Source organism: Cucumis melo, chromosome 5, assembly GCF_025177605.1.
Source record: "Cucumis melo cultivar AY chromosome 5, USDA_Cmelo_AY_1.0, whole genome shotgun sequence".
Classification (NCBI taxonomy): domain Eukaryota; kingdom Viridiplantae; phylum Streptophyta; class Magnoliopsida; order Cucurbitales; family Cucurbitaceae; genus Cucumis; species Cucumis melo.
In genome coordinates, this window is record NC_066861.1 from 2,634,436 (window position 1) to 2,654,809 (window position 20,374).

Below are 20,374 nucleotides of genomic sequence, written 5' to 3' on the forward strand. Positions count from 1 at the left end.
AGAGAAATCAAGGAATAGAGAAAATCAAACTTGGTTGGTTATGAGTAAAGTCTTATTTAAAATGTTTCAATTCTATTTTGGTTTCTAAAAACGGTTCTCTATAAAACCCTAAACTTGTTGAAAGAGTTTGGTTAATTGTGGAAATATTTATTTTCTACATAGATTGTTCATAAATTTAGTTTTTTAAAATTTTATTTCACTTTGTTATGGATGTTAACACCATATGAGAGTTCTATTTTATTTTTTATTCTCCTCAATGTTCTTATAATTTGCTTCGATGATTATTCCATTTAAAAACAAAATAAATGAAAGTGGGAGCCACAAATGAGATGTAGACAGTTTAGTCTTGGAAAAAAAAAACAATTTTAGGTTTTTTTTATCTATTAGCTTTGATCATGTTTTTTAATTGGAATAAAAAACTTATAGCATAAATTAGCTAAGATTTTTTTGGCTATTTATCAATTTAATTAATATAAAGAATCTAGAGTCTGGTCATCCAAATATATTGAAATACACCTCATCATTTCGTCCAACATCATCCTAACAAACAAGAACAAAAGCAATCTCTTTTTAAAAAGTTTTCAAATATTAAGATAGACATTTTAAAAAACTTAATGACCAAAATAGAACAACATACAAAACTTAGATACCAAAGTAGGATTTGATTAAACCTATTTAAAATTAGGTCAAAATATTATTCTAATTCTAATCATTAAGAAAAATATAATCAATTTAATATTTGAGCTCACACTAAAAAAAAACGGTTTTCTTAGAACCTAATGTATTTCAAATATAACTAAAAAAAAGTTTTGAAATGATTCTTTTGAAACTTGATAAAAACGATTTTAACAGTTTCAAAATCAATCTCAAACATTTTTCCTAATTATCATACGAAAGATTTGTACTAAAAAGAGGGATGAAACTCTTTAAATCTTCATTATAGACATTACACCTTTCACGGCAAATAAACCTAAACTCTTATCAAACAATTAATTTATTTCATATTTTATAAAATTTCAAATGATGATGAGATCAATTAATTTGACGTATGACAAAAACGTCCCTTTATCCCTTTGTTTTTCTTAAACTAAAACTTGGTTAATACAACCAAACCAAAAACAAATGGACAAGAAAAGAAGAGAAAAAGTTTATGAGTTTATAAATTTAGAGAATCAACCCAAGACATAAAAGGTAGGAATGATTAGATACTGATTGCTATGTCAAGAACTTAGGATTGAAGGTGTTGACAAAAAGAGAGAAGAGAGAGAGGAGCATGCATGCATATGACCCCACACAAAGAGAGAAATAATGATAATAATAATAATAAGAAATTCTAAACTTCACCTAACCTTTAATAATGAATGAATATTAATTAATTAATTTATTTCTATGATATCTTATCTTCTCTTCTTCCATTTTTCAAAGTTAATGGCATGCAGATTAATTGATCGTGGGGTGAGATTGTGCATTGGATTTAGATATGGCGGATTTTTAGTGGCTTCGTCTTCCAGAAAAGCAAGCATGCAATTATATATGCATCCAACAATTGGACAGGACATATCCACTTCTTCTTCCTCTTTTTTCTCCCCAATTTCTTTCTTTTTGTATACACAAATAGATTACTAATTAATTGCCTTTTTTGTTTTCTCCTTCCACTTAGGTGTCTCATTTGATTAACTAACCAAGTAAAATTGTGAAAGACAAATATTATAAAACTAATCTCACTTTTATAGATAGATATTTGAAATGGATTTGTTTTTGTAACGGTTAATTGGTTAAAGTTTTTGAAAAATGTACTCTAATTCTTCTTGATTTTAATGGTAGGTTTTGTTTTTCTTCGACAAAAGATTTGAATTCTAGCCGAATTACCAAATCCAAAAAATCAAAAGAGTTTTAAAACATAGTTGAAAATAGATAACAAAATAAATAAATTTGAAGGTAAAAATGGTGATTATAAACTTTGTTGACTCAGAAATTTTGGCCAATCACAAATTGACCCGTCATTGATTTAAATTAAATGATAGAAAAATCTTGAACTAGGTGACTTGTTCAATCAAATTGTGTCACGTGGCAGTTTGGTTCAAAGCTAGGTCTTCTCAAATTTATTAAAAGGAGTTAGGTCAAACTTAAATAAAAATCAATTTAAAACTAGATTAATCTATGTCCAAACCCAAAAGATGAGTCCAAAGTCAAACAAACCCATGGCCATGAAAATTGAGAGAATTCCATGTAGTGATCTATCTCTTCTCCAACGAATCTAGGTTTTCTCTTTTTCAACAAATTGAGCATCTCTACTCCAATGAGTATATACCGTCTCTTCTTCAACAAACTAATCGTATTTTCATCATCTACAAACAAAAGATTGATTTTCTAAAAGATTTGAATACTTCAACATAAAAGGATTGTTTCTTGACCATCTACAAAATTGAAGATCGATTCTAATAAGAATCAACAAGCCCAGAAGCCGATCCTTGAAGAAAATGAACAAGCCCAAAGGATGATCTCAAAGAAGATCATCAAGCCCAAAGATCGATCATTGAAGAAATCAACTAGCTTAAAAATTGAAATTTATGCATTCAAGAAAAAACATCGAAAGATAAAATTAGTAGATACTTATATTACAAATCAATAAAATCAAGTTCTCTTTTACAAATTTTTTTTTTTTTTTTTGGTTAGAATCTCGTGTTAACAAGCTTAATTTGAAAACACTAGATAAAATAAATTTAAAAGCAAAAAATTGAGAGGTAGAAGAAGTATATATTATAAACTTATTAAAAAAAACAAAAAGGATACCAACCAAGGTCAAATAATTACTACACGGGTTTTTAGTTTTTATTTTTAGTTTTTGAAAAGTAAACATATAATACTCATTTCATTTTTAAATTTCTTGCTTTGTTACCTATTTTCTACTAATATTTTTTTAAAAAAAGAAAAGTTTTGAAAACTATACAAACTAGTTATTAAAAGTTTGTTTTTATTTTTAGAACTCGGCCAAAAATTCAAGTTTTTAAATCTGAAAACAAAGTAAAAATATTGAAAAAAAATATGCTTAATTTGTCAAAAATAAAAAACGAAAACCAAATAATTGTCAAATGAAGCATCGATCTTTTAAGTTTTTAGTTTTTAGAAAATAAGGTTATAAACACTACTTTTAGCAATAATTTTTTAAAATTAAAAACTAAGTAAAGTTTTATTTTTCAAAAAAAAAATTATTTTATTTTTAAAATTGGACTAGGTGACAAATGGAGAGGAAATACACTTTACTTTTCTTTTGTGTGGCATAAGATGTCACACAATATGTCCTAATAAGTAAAAGGAACAACAATAGATATAATAATTAAGAGTGGCAGAATAGAACACATGAGAATTGATAACCGGCCAATTCAATGATACAACACCTACCTTCGATGGGTAGAGTGCCCAAAAGATAATTCACTAATATCAATGAGTTAAACAATTATAACGTTGTACTTATTTGTATGCTTTCATGATTAAAGAAGAACCATAGAGCTAACTCAATAAACACCTACATTTATCTAGATGTGAGGCTTCCTATCTCTTCAAGATTTAGGCTCCCCTAAGTAGTTGCTATTCACATGGACAACCGTAGAGCTAACTCACTAAACACCTACGGTTCCCTAGATGTGAGACTTCCTCTCTCTCCAAGATTTAAGCTCCCCTAAGTAGTTACTATATCATAAATAGGAAAAGAAATAATTGATAGAATCTGCGATCTTCGAAACACAAAAACTAAAACAGAACCATCTTGAGACAACTTCTAAAACAACCAAGAAACAACTCAAGAACGAAAGATAGAGAACTTAAAAGTATAATTGGCCAATTAGAAAGACACCTAACAACTTTAATTAAAAAAAAATACAGAAAATAGAAAATAATAATAAAAAATGAAATTGTTATCTTTCTCAATTATATGTTTACTTTACACACCACATTAGCATCCCCCATTAGACTAGTTGGAGCAGTTGGCAGTATCTTATTTTAAAACAACAATAATGATGATGATGTATTGTAAATCAAATATATAATTCATTAAATGTAGTAAGAGAAGAGAAGAGTAAGGCCCAAAAAGTGGAAGTCAACTCTTACTTGACTGCCAATTGGCACTAAACCATTTCTAGGAAGGGGCATCTCTTTGTCTCACCTCTTTAATTTGAAGAGTTCCTCTCAAATTTTGGCTTAGCCACATTGCATTTACCACCAATATTTGACCATTCCAACACCCATATCTTTCTTCCTACTTTTCATTTTAATATCCTCAAGTTTAAATTATTTGGATTTTACCTCTAAATTTTTAATAATGTGTATCTTTTTAATACTTTTAATACTTTTGAGTTTTCCATTAAAAAAAAGGTTAAAAATGACAAAATAAACAAATTATTTGTAATGTATTTTTGTGTGTTTTTTTCAATAGAGTGTAGAGTTTATTGTTTTCGAAAAAAAACCTTTTTAAAAATGTGTTTAATGGATGCGAGTGCTGATTTATTTAATTACTTTATTATTAAAAATAATTTTTAAAATTCTCTCTCTCTTTAAAATTAATTTCTAGTTCATTTTTCTAATTCAAAATGTCACATAGTTATTTAGTCCCTAAAATTTAAAAACAATACTTACATTGGTTCCCATTTAGGATTCCGTTCTTTGACGAAATGATGTTGCGATTTTCTGTGTTTGGATGATTAAACTCTTCTTCTTATTACTTAAATTGATAAATAACCTAAATATCTTGTTAATTTATTCTATAAATCTTTTATGTTAATCTAAAAACATAATCAACACATTTATCAAATAAATCTAAAAACTAATTTTGTTCCTTTTTTTTCCTCCAAAACACAAAGTTCTCGCATCTCTTCACTGTCTTCCCCACTCCTTCACTATTTTCTTTCCAAATTGAAATCTCAAAGTAAATCAAAAGAAGGTTGAGTAGAATAAAAAACGGTTAACAAAATAAATTTTAAGAAAATAAAACAAGTACATTTCACATATAAAATAAACTCTAAAGGAAGAAGAAAGAATCGGGAGGAAGTGAAAAAAACATCTCAATGAATCACAAAATATCCAAATAATTCAAATATAAAAATGAGATAAAAGACAAAAGTTTAATAGAAGAAGGATGGATTAAAGTAAAAGAAAAAAAAAAAAAAGAGTAGGTAACAAATTATGATTGTATAATAGCTGTGCCCATTCATGTTGGTAATTTTGTTCTATTAATTTGTGCGCCGATGCCAATGCAATACAGTTAAGCAGAGTTGAATGTGACACTAACTTTCACGCTTTCACCCACTCCCTCTTCTTCTTCTTCTTCTTCTACTTCTACAATGCTCAAGTTCCTCAACCGCAAACTCCGCCGCCTCTGTTCCCGTCTCCGATGGCCCCGTCGCCGGAGAATCAGACCTAGGGTACTCGTCATCAAGAAGTTTGGAAAAACCACCTCCTACGAAACCAACTCTCATCCCGAAAAAACCATCGACTCCTTCGTCAATGCTTCCTCGCCCTCAGCTGTTCATCCCAATTCTCAATTCTACCTTCTCAATACACAGAGACCCATACGAATTGCAACGTTCAATGCCGCCTCCTTCTCCATGGCACCTGCCGTTCCTGAAAAATCCAATTCCTCTGCTAAATTCCGCCGGAGTTTGGATTCAAATTCACGGACAAAATCCGTAAACGATCGTCCCAAAAGCATTTTGAAACAATCTCCATTGCATACCAATTCCATTAATAGTGGAGTCGCTAAAACCAAGCCCCGGGTTTCCATCAACCTGCCTGATAACGAAATATCTTTACTTAGAAATCGACAAGCGAGCGAGTATGAAATGGAGGAGAATCTTTCTTCTTCAGGTAATGATAGGAGGGGGATGGGGATAGCTAAGAGTGGAACTCCTTTGAGATGGACTGTAAGCATGCCATCGGAACGGGGGAGTTACCGATGCAGTCGGACGGTTGTGGAGGTTCTTAGAGATTTGGATGCTGATATATTGGCGTTGCAAGATGTGAAGGCGGAGGAAGAGAAACAGATGAGACCGCTTTCGGATTTGGCGGAGGCTTTGGGAATGAAGTACGTTTTTGCAGAGAGTTGGGCGCCGGAGTACGGAAACGCCGTCTTGTCGAGGTGGCCGATCAAACGGTGGAAAGTTGAGAAGATCTTTGACGACACCGATTTCAGGTTAGCAACAACACATAACTCACCACACTCACTACAGTCCGGTCAATAATAGTATGTTTCTTGGTAGAGATTTTTCTGTGTTCTTGGTATGTTTCTCATTTCATAATCATGCTTTTGATTGATGCTAACAGTAGTCAGTAGTGAAAGTTGATTGTTTAAAAACTAACTTATGATCAATGTTAGATCTGAGTCACAGTTGTACTCTACTGTGTTACTAATAAAAGAAGAGGAAATAGTGAAAAGAGAGAAGGCGTAGCAGTCCTTTGAGAATTGAAAAAGAGTTGAGGAAACCATTGATATGAGGTTTTTATTTTGTACTAATGACTCGTTCACATGTAACTTTTATGATTTGATTACCCACCTAACATAAATGTATCAAATCTAGCCTCGGTTTATTGTGTTTTTTATACTTCTGACGAAAAAAGGAAATTGTGATAGATGTTCATCGAGTTAGGTTATGATAGACATGACTATCCTTAACATGACACATTACAAAATGCAATGACAAAATGTTAGAGTTTATATGTTTGTGGGGGTGGGCCATTACTTTTAAAGGTACTTTTGAAAAGGTTATTTGTACAAATATTTCTAATTGATATAGCATATGAGAATGATGAATTAGTTATTGGTTGGGTTGGGGGTGACAGGAATGTTTTAAAAGCAACCATTGATGTGGAAGAAGTAGGAGAGGTAAATGTTCAGTGTACCCATTTGGATCATCTAGATGAGAATTGGAGGATGAAACAGATAAAGTCCATAATCCGATCAAACAACAATGAACCGCATATCTTATTAGGAGGCCTCAATTCTCTGGATCCCACAGACTATTCTCAACAAAGATGGACGGATATTGTGAAGGTACTAATTGTTATTTGAGATTTTGTTTGGTTTAGTTTACTTTTGTTCGTTGGTTGATTGATTTTTCAATCTTCAGTATTACGAAGAGATAGGAAAGCCGACTCCAGAAGCTAAAGTCACCAAGTTTCTAAAAAGCAATATGCAATATAGGGATGCAAAAGAGTATGGAGGAGAATGCGAATCGGTGGTGATGATCGCCAAAGGACAAAGTACGAAACCGAGTGATGAATTTAAGAGATGATAGGGAGATGTGTTGAAAGGTTTTTTTTACTAATGGAATGTATGGGTTTGGTTTGGCAATGGCAGGTGTTCAAGGGACGTGTAAGTACGGGACTCGGGTGGACTACATATTGGCCTCTCCCGATGCAAATTATGAGTTTGTACAAGGATCCTACTCCGTTATTTCTTCCAAAGGAACCTCTGATCATCACATTGTCAAGGTTGATTTCCTCAAACTACCTCATCGGCCTCCACAGCCTCGGCCTCAGCCTCAAACTCAACTCCATTCACATTCCCTTTCCCCTTGGAAGAAGAGATGGACATGAAGTAACAATCGATATTCCCACCACTCCTTTTTCTTCTTTCATTTCTTCAACTTTTGTACTTATATTTACAGCCATTTAGGAATCAAACCAATTCCTCCCGTGTCATCTGTTACCAAAATATAAGCTCCATTATGATTACGGGGGGATGAAATAACAACAAACAAATTACGATCACACATTATTTCTCAACTCTAACCACTGTCAATTAAATAGATGGAAAACAATGTGCTAACTTTAGTTCGAAAGCACTGAACAAGATGTGAAAGTCATGGAAATGAAAAAGAATGATTTTCTAAACAATGATTTGGTTTGGTTTGGTTGCCTCTTCAATGAAAGTACTATAACTATCCATTAATAGCCGCTTGGATTTGTTCAAGGGATTTCCCCTTTGTCTCAGGTACTATCAGCACCACGAATCCTATGGCCATTGCATTGACCACTGCATAAATAAGGAAGGTACCTGCGGATTCACGAAGTCAAGAGAATTAACACCTTTACCTCTAACCATTTGTATGTTTTTTTCAAACACTATTCAACTACTGCCCTCAATATTTCGAAAACTCAAGTAATGAAAAGCCACAAAATTTTATTTTATATCAGATCACAAATCATTGTCTTAAATCACCGATCAACTAAAAATTTAAGTTTTTGGGTCAATATTAGAGTGTTTTAGGAGGTCATATATTCAAACTTTTGCAACGTCATTTCCTCCCCAATTAATATTGATTTTTTTACTTGTTGAGTTTTCTATGTATTTCAACTCATAGATAAGAGAGAGTGTTTGATGATATAATATTAAATTTATTTTCACCCATCAACTTAAGCTTTTAAATCAATCGATAATTTAAGACATTGTTTCATGGAGCAAACTTGAAGTGACTATTGGTGTGTTTGGATTGACTTTCTAAATGTTTATAAGTGCAAAGAAATGATTCTAAACATTTAGAAAGTCAATCCAATCAAATCCAATATTTTGAAAGGAAAAGGCAAAATGGTTGGTGAATCTCTTACCATAGGAGCTCCAGGCCATAAGGAAGTTAAAAGTATAGGAACAAGCCCAAGCACCAAACCAGTTGGTTAGTGTTGCCATGCTTCCAGCTAGTCCTTTAATGTTTATGGGGAATATCTGCACCAATGATTCCAAACCTAAGCTTTTGGTAAAATTTATAAACTTATAAAAAGTATCAAACTTTCACCTCAGACATTACAACCCAAGGAACAGGACCCATTCCAATTGAAAAAGATCCTATGTACACCTGAATTTCAAACAAATTTATTAGACACAAAAAAAGAACTTCAAAACTACAAATGAGATTTGAAGAAAGGTGATGTTATTTACCAACACCCCAGCTACGGTTAACAATGGAGCTGCTTGGATTGCTAGTTTGTTCTCCTGGTTTTCAGCAAGTGAAAGTTTTAATTAAAACTCAAAATACTTCATTTTTATCAACAATCTAAAGAGTTAGAAAAGAATAGTCTCGTTGTCATATTTTTGCTATGCACTTCTTTTTATTGGTCCATGCATCGTTGTTAGCACTTTTGATTATTAATCTATTTCAGTTATCAAAACCATGACCTTTTTGTGGATAAGAATGATGAAATATACATATAGTATTCATACACACATATAAGCTAGAACTGGGGATGAGGAGCCTCTTAAGTCAGAAAGGTGGAATCAAACAAAAGGCTATCAATCTAAGTTCATCAAAAGAAGATGTGTTACAAAAGGGATCATGAACCGCACTGCAATTCGATGTCGTATAATGAATGCAACCACAAATTTTGATAAATTAATCATACCTATCCAAAATTTGATCTTTCCCAAAATTTAAAAATCACAGTGCAATCACTCGTAATGCATCTAGATAATCCATTTGTATATTTGACAAATCTAATTGGAAATTCAATTAACGGTGAAAACAAAAATTGGACAAAAGATTAATCTTGATGAAGTTTCATCGAGAAAACCCAAAACAATTAATAAGATGAAAATGTTCATTTTTTATCTAAATTTCAGTAGTTGATCTTGTTCGAAATGGACATAGAAAAACTATTTTAACGAACTTTCTAAAAAGTTATTAGTTCTCAAGATGAAAACATTCAAGTCTTTTCGGACAATTTCCAAAGTTTGGGTGATACTGTTGAGAATCTCACTAAGATGAGATTTAAGAATTTAATCATTCGTCAAATTCTTTGTCCATAGTCAAAAACCCTTCATAAAAACCATTGAATTTTCATTCCTAGTTTTGTAGAAACTTTCCTCACATAAAAGGGAATATGTAGGGAGATAAAATGGTTATAGTGTTCTTAATTCAAGATATGCCAAAATGAGCTTAGCTCAGTAATATTGGCATGATCTTCCACCCTGGAGGTGAAAGGTTTGATCTCTCATCCCACAATGTTGTATGAACTAGCATGAAGAAAAAGAGAAGACTATGATAGTTACCCTCAGATAAAAAGCAATTGCGTCTAGGGTACAACCAAGGACTAACCCTGATGCAGAAACCTACAAGCAAAAAACATGAAAAATAAAGGAATTGAGCAAGTTGTTTGTATTATTATTATTTTCTTTTATAGTGAGATTAGAACTAAAATTTACCAATAGCAAGGGCTTTCTTCCTGCCTTGTCCATTAAGAGCCCCCCAATGCCTGTTACTACGACCTATCAAAAGCACCATGTTTATGGTTGAAAAGAAAATTTAATGGGAAATGTTCTGACTAAAGTACCTGAATAATAGCATAGCTTATAGTTCCAACGAACACCGAAAATCCTGCGGTGCAGACAATAAAAGACTTGAGAGATTGTTAAAAAAAATTATTCACAAATATTGCATCACCAGATTAAGAAATGTAGCCATCAGTACCTGCTGACTCAAAAATATTGGCTACATAGAAGCAGATTGAATTAATTCCTCCAAATTGTTGGCAAACCATTAATCCAACTCCAATCTGCTCAGGATAAATGATATAGCCATATATGTCAGACAGGCCATGGTTTGCAATGGAGGTGAGTGCCAAAAATTTTGTGCCAAAAATTTTGACCCATATGATTTTCTTCCACTTTTGAAGTGAAACAATAATGAACCGTAAAGCTAAAAAACACAAATACATACATGGGACACAGATAGAACAGGATACAGTTTAAAATCTAGGACACAACATGGCAAAGACATGCTTATTAAAATATGCATTTTCCTAAAATATATATAACTTTTTGTCGTTACTTTAGTTTACTCAACGAGTGTTCTGTTCCGTACATGCTAGACATTTATTGTACTAACAAATGTCCGATATATGTCCAACAAATGTCAGACACGTGTTGGATGTCTATGCTTCATGGTCATGAAGTGCGTGTAAATCTAAGTCAAAAATCAGTTCAGATGAAGATCTTACAATGACTGAGCGCAAGTACATCCTCTGAAACAAATCGGTCACTTTGGGTTTTGGGAGTTGTTCAAGGGTTGTTACAAAGTCCTGTTAGAGAAAAATTGTGCATCAAAGTGATGCTAATAAAGTAACCTGCACTTCAAATATTGGGAAAAATAACACCAAGCCAGAAGGAGAAGAACCTGGATTTCAGCTGCCTCTTGGGACACATCAACATCCTCACCACGAAGTTTTCGGAGAGCCATTTCAAATTCTTTTTGTCGTCGCTCTTTTGCCTGATTCATGTTCAACATCTTATGAAAAATCCCAAAACAATGGTTTGTTCCATACAACTACTTTTCCTTACCAGCCATCTTGGAGATTCAGGAATGAAGAAAAGACCAAATGTCAGAATGACACAAGGGACAAGTGCTACAAGCATTTAACAAAGAAAGTTAGTTGTTATTTTCTCCTGATATTTGGAAGTTAGAACGAAATAGTCAGAAATTATACCAGTCAATGCTAGAGTTCTCCACGAGAGTACATTCCCAATTATGAAGGATATGGACACTGCTGTGCAAATCATGAACTGTAGAATATGAAATATAAAGATAACTGAGAAATACTCCATTGTTACTCGGTTGCCTCAAATTTTTTAAATGCCTATTTAGGTAGTGTTTTTTTTTCTTTTTTTTCTTTTTACCTGATTGAGGGTAGTTAGAGCTCCTCGAAGGTTCTTAGGTGCAATTTCAGCTATGAAAACAGGAACCTAAAGCAGTAAGAAAAAGAGGTAAAGCAGATCATTAAAAAGGAAGCAAAGCATAGAAAATTACAAGTAATAGAAAGGGATTTAAAAAAAAATACCACATAAGAAAAGACTCCCATTCCATATCCAGTAGCGAACCGTCCAACATCCAAAGCCACTACTCCCTTTCGTAGTAATTGAGCTTACATATGGTCAATACTACTTGTATTTTAAGGAAAGAGAACAAAGCAAAGGGGAAAAACTAACCTGAGCGAAGTATATTGTTAGCCACCCAGCCACGCAAGCACCAGTAGCAACTCTCATTGCCTACCAATATTAAAAGGAGAAAAGAAAAACTGTCTCAGATAGGGAGAAAAAGAGGTGTAGAAGATCTGTAGTTTTAAATGGAACACTTTCAACTAATAATCCAAACTTCTTAAGGATAGCTTATAATCTTGTATGCTCACCCCTTTCCGGCCAAGGAGATCTCCAATAGGTCCGCTTGTAATTGCACCAATCATTGCACCAAATGTCAGTATGGAGCCAAACAGTGAAAACTGCAGAAGTATGAATTTTGATGAGAAAAACAGGAGACCTTGTTGGTTGACCAATCTGAGTACTTTGCGTTATGCATCGTAAGTTCAAAGTTGGTTAAGTTTAGTATAAATCGTTTATGATTTTTGTAAGAAACCTTAACATTTTACTCATAAAACAATAGCAAATATACACAACTGTTGTATCATTTATTGCTCTGTTTTCAAAGTTTTTCTTTATAAAGCATATAGCATACCACAGTCCATTTAACTTTTAAGTACTCTCCAAAACCATTTTTGAGATCATTAATTAAAAGATCCAATCTTAGACTCCAAAATGGCTCGTCTCAATTTTTCAAACTTAAAATTTTATCCTCTACCTTACACCATCATGAGCCAAAAGTTACCAAACTACGCTTAATTTTCTTTTCTTTTTCCTCTTCTTCTGAACTTTTCTTCCTCCATTCGTACCGGCCATTCTTCATTTCCTTTCTCCATTTGTCGCAGAGCACCGGAATGTTGCAGAGGTATCAAAGGTATCAAAGCTAGCCATATTGAGCGAGAGAGCAATATTTAGTGGGAGGGCAGAGATCAAGAAGAGAGAGTGAGAACGAGACATTTAGAAAAAGGACAACGAGAGTGAGAAAGAGGAGAGGAAGAAAGAGGAAATTGAGAGAAGAGGTGGTTGGGAGAGCGAGAGGTCAATCCGCGTGCGTAGGGTTCCTTCCATGAATATGATATCGGGCAAAGGGTAAAGAAAAAAAACCTCAATTTCAAAAGGTTGGGCAAATTTCATTTTCTCCCCCAATTTTGGGGCATCCATCCTCCAAACCCAAAGGTTTTGAGTTTATTACAGATAATTGCTTTGCCCCGTTACTAGCCCAAGATGAATCCGTAGCAACAATTCTGCATCACTCAGATACGACCATGAATCATCGCCAACAACAAAACTAGAAAGTTCAGAATAAAGGAGACAGAAGATTAAGTGTTTCAACTCTCAGTAGCCAATACTCTCTCTCCATAGTGACTGCATATTCCCAGACTTCATTCTTTTTATGCGTTCTAAACAAAACAGAATTTAATGAATGTAGAATGGATGTAAAATTGTCCAAACTAACTCAAAAACCAAAAACTTCAATACAGTTGTTTTGATTTTATTCATTTATTTATTTTCTAACTGTGAATCCAAAGAAAAAACCCCGACTTAATTGAGAAAGCATCCAGATTTGGATCATACCTCAGCTAAAGAGAGATGAAGATCGTTTATGATAGCACTCTGAGTCGGCGAGGAATAACCTGCCTGAAAACCAAGCCCACATAACAATGAGCCATACGCAAAACACTTTCTTAGAACTCCAGGACACAATTGTACAATCTATAAAACAGATTCCTTTTGAATAAGGTCGTTATACTTACACAAGTTCCAAATTCGTAGGAGCCACAAACAGCCACCAAACTGCTGAGGTAGACCATCCATGGGCGACGTTCTTCACTGTTGTGTGTCCACTTACTCTCATCCTGCAAAAATGGCTGTCCTGCTGCTTCTTGCCCACTCTCTTCCTCATCCTGACGGATCGCCATTTTTCTTCTTTCTCTCAACTGAAGCCTGATGACAAATCTAAAATGTTTTTCCTCAGGCTAGATCCTTTGATTCTTTTTGCGCCTAACTCGAATGGTGTTGATTTGATAGTATAAGACCCTTTTATTAGCCAAGTTGTCATAGTTATACCAAGTTGCTGTTTGGTCATTGATAAAAACATAATCGAACGATAGATTGATTTTTTCTATCCATCCAATCAAGTCTTCCAAATTACACAAAAGTTAACAGCCCCTAGATCATAAGCAGAATAATCACGTTTGTGCATTGAACTAATATCTGTGCTAACAAACAAAATCAAAAGTCATAGGCATAGCAAAAGAAATTTTTAAAATATGTTTATTTATAATGGAGAAGTTTGTCACGTAATATGCAGTTGGACAATGATGTAGTTAATAATTACTTTATACTAGTTCGTAAGAAAGGACAAATATGTAGTGGCACATGGGATAGTGATTTTTTGAGAGTTGGAAGATCATCGTCAAATCACAATGGTAAACGTAAAGGAAATTACTTTCATCACCCAAACCATATGAGCTTAAGAGCAGAACCCAAAAAATGATAAAACGCTACGAATATCTGGCTGAAACAGATAACATCTGTTAGTGAAGAAAAAAAAAAGAAAAATAGTAAAATATTAATGGCTAAAAACAGTTGGTCGTTGAGTCTTCTTCTTCAACAATGGAGAACCGGAAAATCTCCCTATTTTACTTTCTGTGAATCATTTGTGGCCACACACTAATATTATTATTATTGCACTTTTACCCCTCACACTTCCCCTATAAAAACCCACTCTCCCCTCTCTTTTCATCAACAACAAAAGCCTCTTTCTCTCGTATTCTTCTTCACAAAGAAAAAAGAAACCTCAGTATTTATTTCTTTATTTTCTGCAGCGCAGACGCCTGTTTTATCTTTTTTTTTTTTTACAAAAGGAAATTAAATACTTTGTCTCTTTCGCACACACCATTTGATAATCACGTTGATACTCTACCACATAATGCTATAATAGTCTATCAGTACAATATGGTATCCAGTTACTCCCAAGATTTTCCCATTAATAAATACTAAAACATGTGTTAGCATAGGCTGCCAGCGAGCCTAGAAAACCCAAGGCCAAAAGAATAGTTGGGTTGAGGCCAGGAGCCGAGAGAATGGCTTTGTCAACTTCAATTAAAGACAGACTGTTTCTCCTTTTCTCCATTGGATCATAAATTTATGTCCCTACTTCCTCATGATTGGTGGATCCAATAAATGATATTTTGTTTTGCCCTTTCTCACGTGTCAACAAACTATTATTATTTATTTTTAAAAGGAAGCACAGTTCTATTTATTTTTTGAAATGTTGAGGTAGATGATGCAATATTGAGCTATTAATTTTACAAAAATATTGATAAAAAAAGAACATCCATAATATGTATATATTTTTGAAAAAAAATGTCCATGTTGAATTTTTTGGGTTGGTCCACCCTATTTGTTAGTAAATAAATGCTTTGTGGTTTTTTAAATAAAACTTCTATTTAATTTACTGATCCATACAAGGATGTTTTTAACTTTTTGGAGGTCAAAGCAGTTGTCCATTTAAGCTAAAATTTTGAGAGTTTGATATATGTGAACAATTGGGGTTTGTTTTTGAAGTTGCCCATATGGTAAGGTTACAATGAGTAGTTTGTTGTTACTTTGATTGAGATTTTCTAATTTATTGGCTTAGATTATTGTCATCGTCTGTTGCCAAGATTTATTATCTTAAGATGTTTATTGTGCTTGTCTCTACTTGTAACTACAAAGAACTTGTTGTAGCCTATTCTTGATCACGGTGGAACTGATATATGTGATTTCTTACTAACTATTGGTCTTGGAAAGGTTTTTTCTTTGTTCAAATTGTTTGTAATATACTTGATTATCATTGAAGATTCAGTAAATATTGGGTATAAGGTATGTCATAAGATGCATGTCTCACTGACTTTAACACAAGTGGGAGATTGTTGGAATTTTTGCCTTTTAAGTCTTGAAGTCTCATAATTAATAATTATCATATATATCTTGTATTATATTATCAATTACATTAAAACTATGTAGTTGACATAGGGCTAGATCATGTTTTAGAAATAACTTAATATGTGCAGACTGTAGAGTGTATGGATAGGTTGGGTTCTTTATAATAGATTGAATAAAACACTAAGGTGACTTGTCACACAATCACACATGTCAAATGAAAAGCATACACAACGTGAAAATTAAATAAAAGAGAAATAAAGCTCTTAGATGTCAGGCTGAAGAAAAGGGAAATAAAGCTCTTAGATGTCAAGCTCAACCAAAACCCACATGTCAATAGGCAAGTTTATGTTCCCTTTATTTGTTTTCATGCTTATATATATGTTAAATCTTATGCTTTGAGGACGAAGCATGAAACTTGGGGGTGATTGGGTTTAGCTTGTTTGCATCCTTACTAGATTGAGTCTTGTTTTTATGCATATTTGGATAGAGATCTGAGTTGAGGTTTGTGATTTCATTGTGATTGAATGCTTGAATGCAATGAATAGTTGTAAAAAATAAAATTCTACATGAATGTTCTCTATCGTTGCTTAATTCTTGTCATGATGGCTGATGATACACTTTTTTTCTTTTTTTAATTAGTTTGCATAATCTGATCTTAAGTAGGAAAAAGAGCACTCATGATTTTGAGCCCATTTTAAGAAAATAAAAATCTCTTTTCGTCTCATCTAAGTCATATTGAATCTTTAATCTGTAGAAAATGATAGTTATACTTCTGTAGAAAATGATAGTTATACTTCCCTTTTTGTTGTCACCTCAAAGGGCATCCACTTATTATGCATAATTATTGCATGTTTTCTCCTTGGAATGTTTAAATGATTGCAAGCATAAGTATAAAAGACTGTCAAATGTTTATTCTTTTAAGAAGAAGAAGACTGTTAAAACTTAAGTTTGGTACTTACTCTAATGATGAATGAATTTCTTTAGGATGCTTGATTTCAAGTCTTCTTCTTTGCTTTGAGACGAACAAGAACTAAGTTGGGATGTTTGGTAAAAATGCTAGGTTAAAACTTTCAAGATAGTCATACTTTTCATCAACTCCCTTTTCCTTGTGTTTGGAAGGAAATAATGATCTAGGGAAGCCAACGAGTCCAATATAATGGAAATAAAACAAACGAGTCAAATAAAGTGACAAACTTGTAAATTTTCGCACACCTAACATTAGGTTAATTTTCGCACACATAATAGTGGCATAAACGTTAGGCTAATTTTCATGCACACCTAACGGTGGTCTAAATGTTAGCTTGGTTAATTTTCGTGCACACCTAACAGTGGTCTAAACGTTAGCTTGGTTAATTTTCATGCACACCTAACAGTGGCCTAAACGTTAGCTTGGTTAATTTTCGTGCACACCTAACAGTGGCCTAAACGTTATCTTGGTTAATTTTGGCGCACACCTAACAATGGCCTAAACATTAGCTTAGTTAATTTTGGCGCACACCTAAAGATGGCCTAAACGTTAGTTAGGTTAATTTTTGCACACCTAAAGATGGCCTAAACGTTAGTTAGGTTAATTTTTGCACACCTAACAGTGGCCTAAAAGTTAGGTTAATTTTTCTCACCTAACAGTGACCTAAAAGTTAGATTAATTTTCGCATACCTAACGGTGGCCTAAACATTAGGATGATGACAAACATCGGCAGAAATAGAACAAGCAGCTGCAACAGGTACGAAAATTGATGAAACTTGGAATCAATTAGTCTTGCCAATCGTCTTCAATTGGGAACTATCCTGTATGATGCATTATTGATTAGCAAAAAAAATCGACAAAAATATCACCATGTTGAAGTAAACAGCTCACAGAGACGAGGTTAAATAAAGGAGAACTGTGGACGAATAACACATCACGAAGTAACAAGGAAATGGTGATGACAAAATCTCCAATAAAATCGACAGAAATGCAAAAACCATTTGGCAGAGTAATTAACCAACATGTTATTTGCAGAATCCAAATTTTTGAAAGCAAAACGATTTCGACAAATGCGATCCAACAATCATGTTGTGATTCAGTAGAGGAAGCCAAGTAAATACTTGTAGCGTGAGTGATGGGTGTGGCTATAGTAAAATATATATATATATATATATATATATATATATATATATTGCTTTTGATTTTTGCAGCCTGAAGATGGGAACTGAGCATGTTCATCAATTGTGCATATTGATAACTGAAGAAAATATCTGGTGAATGATTTGGGAAGAAATAGCATTAGTTCTAGCATTGTTTGCAGCAGATTTAGAACCATTATTGGATGCATTTCGAATATCTGAAGATCTCGGCTTATATATATCCAGGTGGATAACCCTGCTTCTTATAACATCGATCGATCCTACTGTATGTCCTTTAATGCCACAATGACAGCATATAGGACGCTGCTGATTGTCCAAATAGTTTTTAACTTTGTGTCGTAGGTTTCAACAGATTTGAGAAAATTGAATCCCCATCACAACCAAGTTATTGCTTTGCTTCAATTTTCATTAGAAGAAAAACCAAGAAACTAAAATTAGAGAAAATATGAATGGATGTAATTTAGTGATTTAAGAATGAATTTATGTTTGAAAGAAACAAATTAAGCACCTTCTCCAAAAACTTCTTCATGTCAGTGTCGTCCTCTTCCACCTGATCTTTCTTGCATCAAATACAATATATTTATTTTTTCCTTAATTTTATTTGAACGCTTTAGTTTATTCTTTCCATATCTTGATCTCTGTTGATCCGTTATAAGCTAGACAATGAGATCTGATGGAGTGTTTAGAGATCATGGGACCTTGGACTATCCCAACTTCGTGTTGATTAACACGATATTATTAAGCAGCATAGCTCCAATAATTAGCCATGCATGCATATATATACACACAAAGTTATAGCTTCAACTTAACCATTTCTCTAAATTTTCTATCACAAGTTTTTCAAACTTTAATGCTTTGTTCGAGAGAAAGTCATGATGTGAAACATCCAAGTGAAGAAGATACATTTCAAGGGAGCACGTTGATGATATATTTATCAACGCTCTTGGTAATTAATCTAAGATTGAAGAATTTAGGAATGCACTTGGTATGAGCGAAGTTTGCAAGTAATTAAATTAGTTTTAAATTCTAATTTATATCAGTGGACTAATTTAGAACAGTGCCTCCTAAGTAGATGGTAGTGGCCTAACAATGGATCAATGGGATAAATGGAAAAGAATTTTAAGGTTAGTGTGTATGAATGGTTAGTTTTGTATTTACCTATAAATATTTGTAAATGGTAAATCCAACTTGATTGAAGTACACTTGATTCTCTCCATGCCAATATTTCTTTCTTGTTTACATTTTTGTTCTTATCAGATGTAGTCATGCTGTAGTTTATTTGCTATTAATTCTTTCTGTTATTAGTGTGGTTTTATCCACACATGTAATATAGGTGTGTTCTCGTTGGCTATTTATAGCAGCCCAAATTTCTCGTCAATCAAATTTGAGCAAGTTAAAGTTACTCTTGACAATCTTAATATGGTATCAGATTAAAATCTCTCTTCCTCTTAAGAGTTATAACCCTTCGAACTTGCTTCCATGGCAGGTCCTGAAATCCTACCGAAGACCAATGATCCAAAACACCAACTCTTCCTCTTCTTCGGCTAATCAAACGGCGAATTCTTCAGCTGTTGAACAATATTCCAATTCATACTTTCTACACCATCCTGATAATACAAGCATCGTTCTTGTATTGAATTTTCTCACCGAGACGACGAACTACACATCTTGGAGTCAAGCCATAAAGATCGGATTAACCGGGAAGAATAATCTTGGCTTCATCAATGGGGGTTCTATTCCTAAATTGTCGTTTTGAAAATAATAGGGACAAAACTCTAACGTACGGGATAGTAGAGGAGGAGTTGGGAGGCGATAGAACAAATTATTCAGCAACAAATCAGGAAAGGGGAAGACATTTATTAGAGAATATATCTTAAAATTAAACAAAAGGGTGGCTAAACTAATACAAAATTAAGATATAGTTTGGAAGGGGATTATATAATAAATACCTTTTCTTTGTTCAAGTCTTTTACAACTGTACATATAAAACCTCTTTGCATTCAATCTTCTGAATAAAAAGCTCTCTGAGAGAAACAAGTTGCAAAGTGTGTATCACAACTACACTCCCTTTCTGAGTTTCTTTCTACCTTGCATTCATTTTCTGTCCTAAAACATTGATGATTGATTGATATCATCTCGGCATCTCCCCTTTTCCATCACCACAACTCTTTGATCTTCTTTATTCTTTCTCAGGTTCAAATCACACTAAAGACTTGTGTGTATATATTCTTTTTTGACAACTCACAGTTCCAATATAAGGAAAGAACAAAAGAAATGGTATATTCTTCTGTTTGTTACAGCCATAGTATAAAGTAAAAAGATTGTGCATAAATTACTTTCTCACAACAACCTTGAAATGTGAGTCTTCTCTTTCATTCTTTATTTGTTTTCAATGTGTGATAGTGCAAGCTTTTTCAATACAGA

The 20,374-nt window shown here is 33.3% G+C and overlaps 2 protein-coding genes and 2 long non-coding RNA genes across 6 annotated transcripts; 2 read left to right on the forward strand and 2 right to left on the reverse strand.

Moving 5' to 3' along the window:
• The first annotated feature begins 5,223 nt into the window (after positions 1 to 5,223).
• LOC103491341 (uncharacterized) lies at positions 5,224 to 7,761 on the forward strand. Its single transcript, XM_008451241.3, has 4 exons — positions 5,224 to 6,184; positions 6,832 to 7,042; positions 7,119 to 7,251; positions 7,349 to 7,761. Exons 1-4 carry the CDS (start codon positions 5,337 to 5,339, stop codon positions 7,585 to 7,587), a joined length of 1,431 nt encoding a protein of 476 aa, XP_008449463.1. The 5' UTR covers positions 5,224 to 5,336; the 3' UTR covers positions 7,588 to 7,761.
• Positions 7,762 to 7,765: 4 nt separating this feature from the next.
• Positions 7,766 to 14,658, reverse strand: LOC103491342 (sugar transporter ERD6-like 7). Of its 2 annotated transcripts, XM_008451242.3 has the most exons (18): positions 13,648 to 14,658; positions 13,469 to 13,531; positions 12,166 to 12,255; positions 11,966 to 12,025; positions 11,818 to 11,883; positions 11,657 to 11,722; positions 11,467 to 11,542; positions 11,321 to 11,385; positions 11,157 to 11,249; positions 10,981 to 11,061; positions 10,452 to 10,536; positions 10,315 to 10,358; positions 10,187 to 10,249; positions 10,034 to 10,093; positions 8,927 to 8,980; positions 8,784 to 8,843; positions 8,599 to 8,713; positions 7,766 to 8,047 (listed from the first exon to the last, which is right to left on the reverse strand). In XM_008451242.3, exons 1-18 carry the CDS (start codon positions 13,810 to 13,812, stop codon positions 7,932 to 7,934), a joined length of 1,422 nt encoding a protein of 473 aa, XP_008449464.1. In that variant the 5' UTR covers positions 13,813 to 14,658; the 3' UTR covers positions 7,766 to 7,931. The 2 variants fall into 2 exon arrangements, with proteins under 2 accessions (XP_008449464.1, XP_050941122.1); XM_051085165.1 differs by lacking the exons at positions 13,469 to 13,531; positions 13,648 to 14,658 and adding an exon at positions 12,612 to 13,127.
• Positions 14,659 to 17,004: 2,346 nt separating this feature from the next.
• On the reverse strand, positions 17,005 to 17,473 carry LOC127149487 (uncharacterized). The gene is made up of 2 exons (XR_007821125.1): positions 17,364 to 17,473; positions 17,005 to 17,321 (listed from the first exon to the last, which is right to left on the reverse strand). It is a non-coding gene; the product is annotated as an uncharacterized LOC127149487 (long non-coding RNA).
• An 84-nt stretch (positions 17,474 to 17,557) lies between these two features.
• On the forward strand, positions 17,558 to 19,995 carry LOC103491339 (uncharacterized). Of its 2 annotated transcripts, none has more exons than XR_007821123.1 (3): positions 17,558 to 17,745; positions 18,002 to 18,175; positions 19,437 to 19,995. It is a non-coding gene; the product is annotated as an uncharacterized LOC103491339 (long non-coding RNA). The 2 variants fall into 2 exon arrangements; XR_007821124.1 differs by lacking the exon at positions 17,558 to 17,745 and adding an exon at positions 17,870 to 17,903.
• Positions 19,996 to 20,374: the final 379 nt, after the last annotated feature.

Coding starts and splice junctions, on each gene's coding strand:
- LOC103491341 (XM_008451241.3), top strand. CDS start 5,337: ATGCTCAAGTTCCTCAACCGCAAACTCCGCCGCCTCTGTTCCCGTCTC. Junction 6,185..6,831: donor TTTGACGACACCGATTTCAG/GTTAGCAACAAC, acceptor TGGGGGTGACAG/GAATGTTTTAAAAGCAACCA. Junction 7,252..7,348: donor GATGATCGCCAAAGGACAAA/GTACGAAACCGA, acceptor TGGCAATGGCAG/GTGTTCAAGGGACGTGTAAG.
- LOC103491342 (XM_008451242.3), bottom strand. CDS start 13,812: ATGGCGATCCGTCAGGATGAGGAAGAGAGTGGGCAAGAAGCAGCAGGA. Junction 11,062..11,156: donor AAGAGGCAGCTGAAATCCAG/GTTCTTCTCCTT, acceptor TTTCTCTAACAG/GACTTTGTAACAACCCTTGA. Junction 8,714..8,783: donor CTTGGGTTGTAATGTCTGAG/GTGAAAGTTTGA, acceptor TCATTGGTGCAG/ATATTCCCCATAAACATTAA.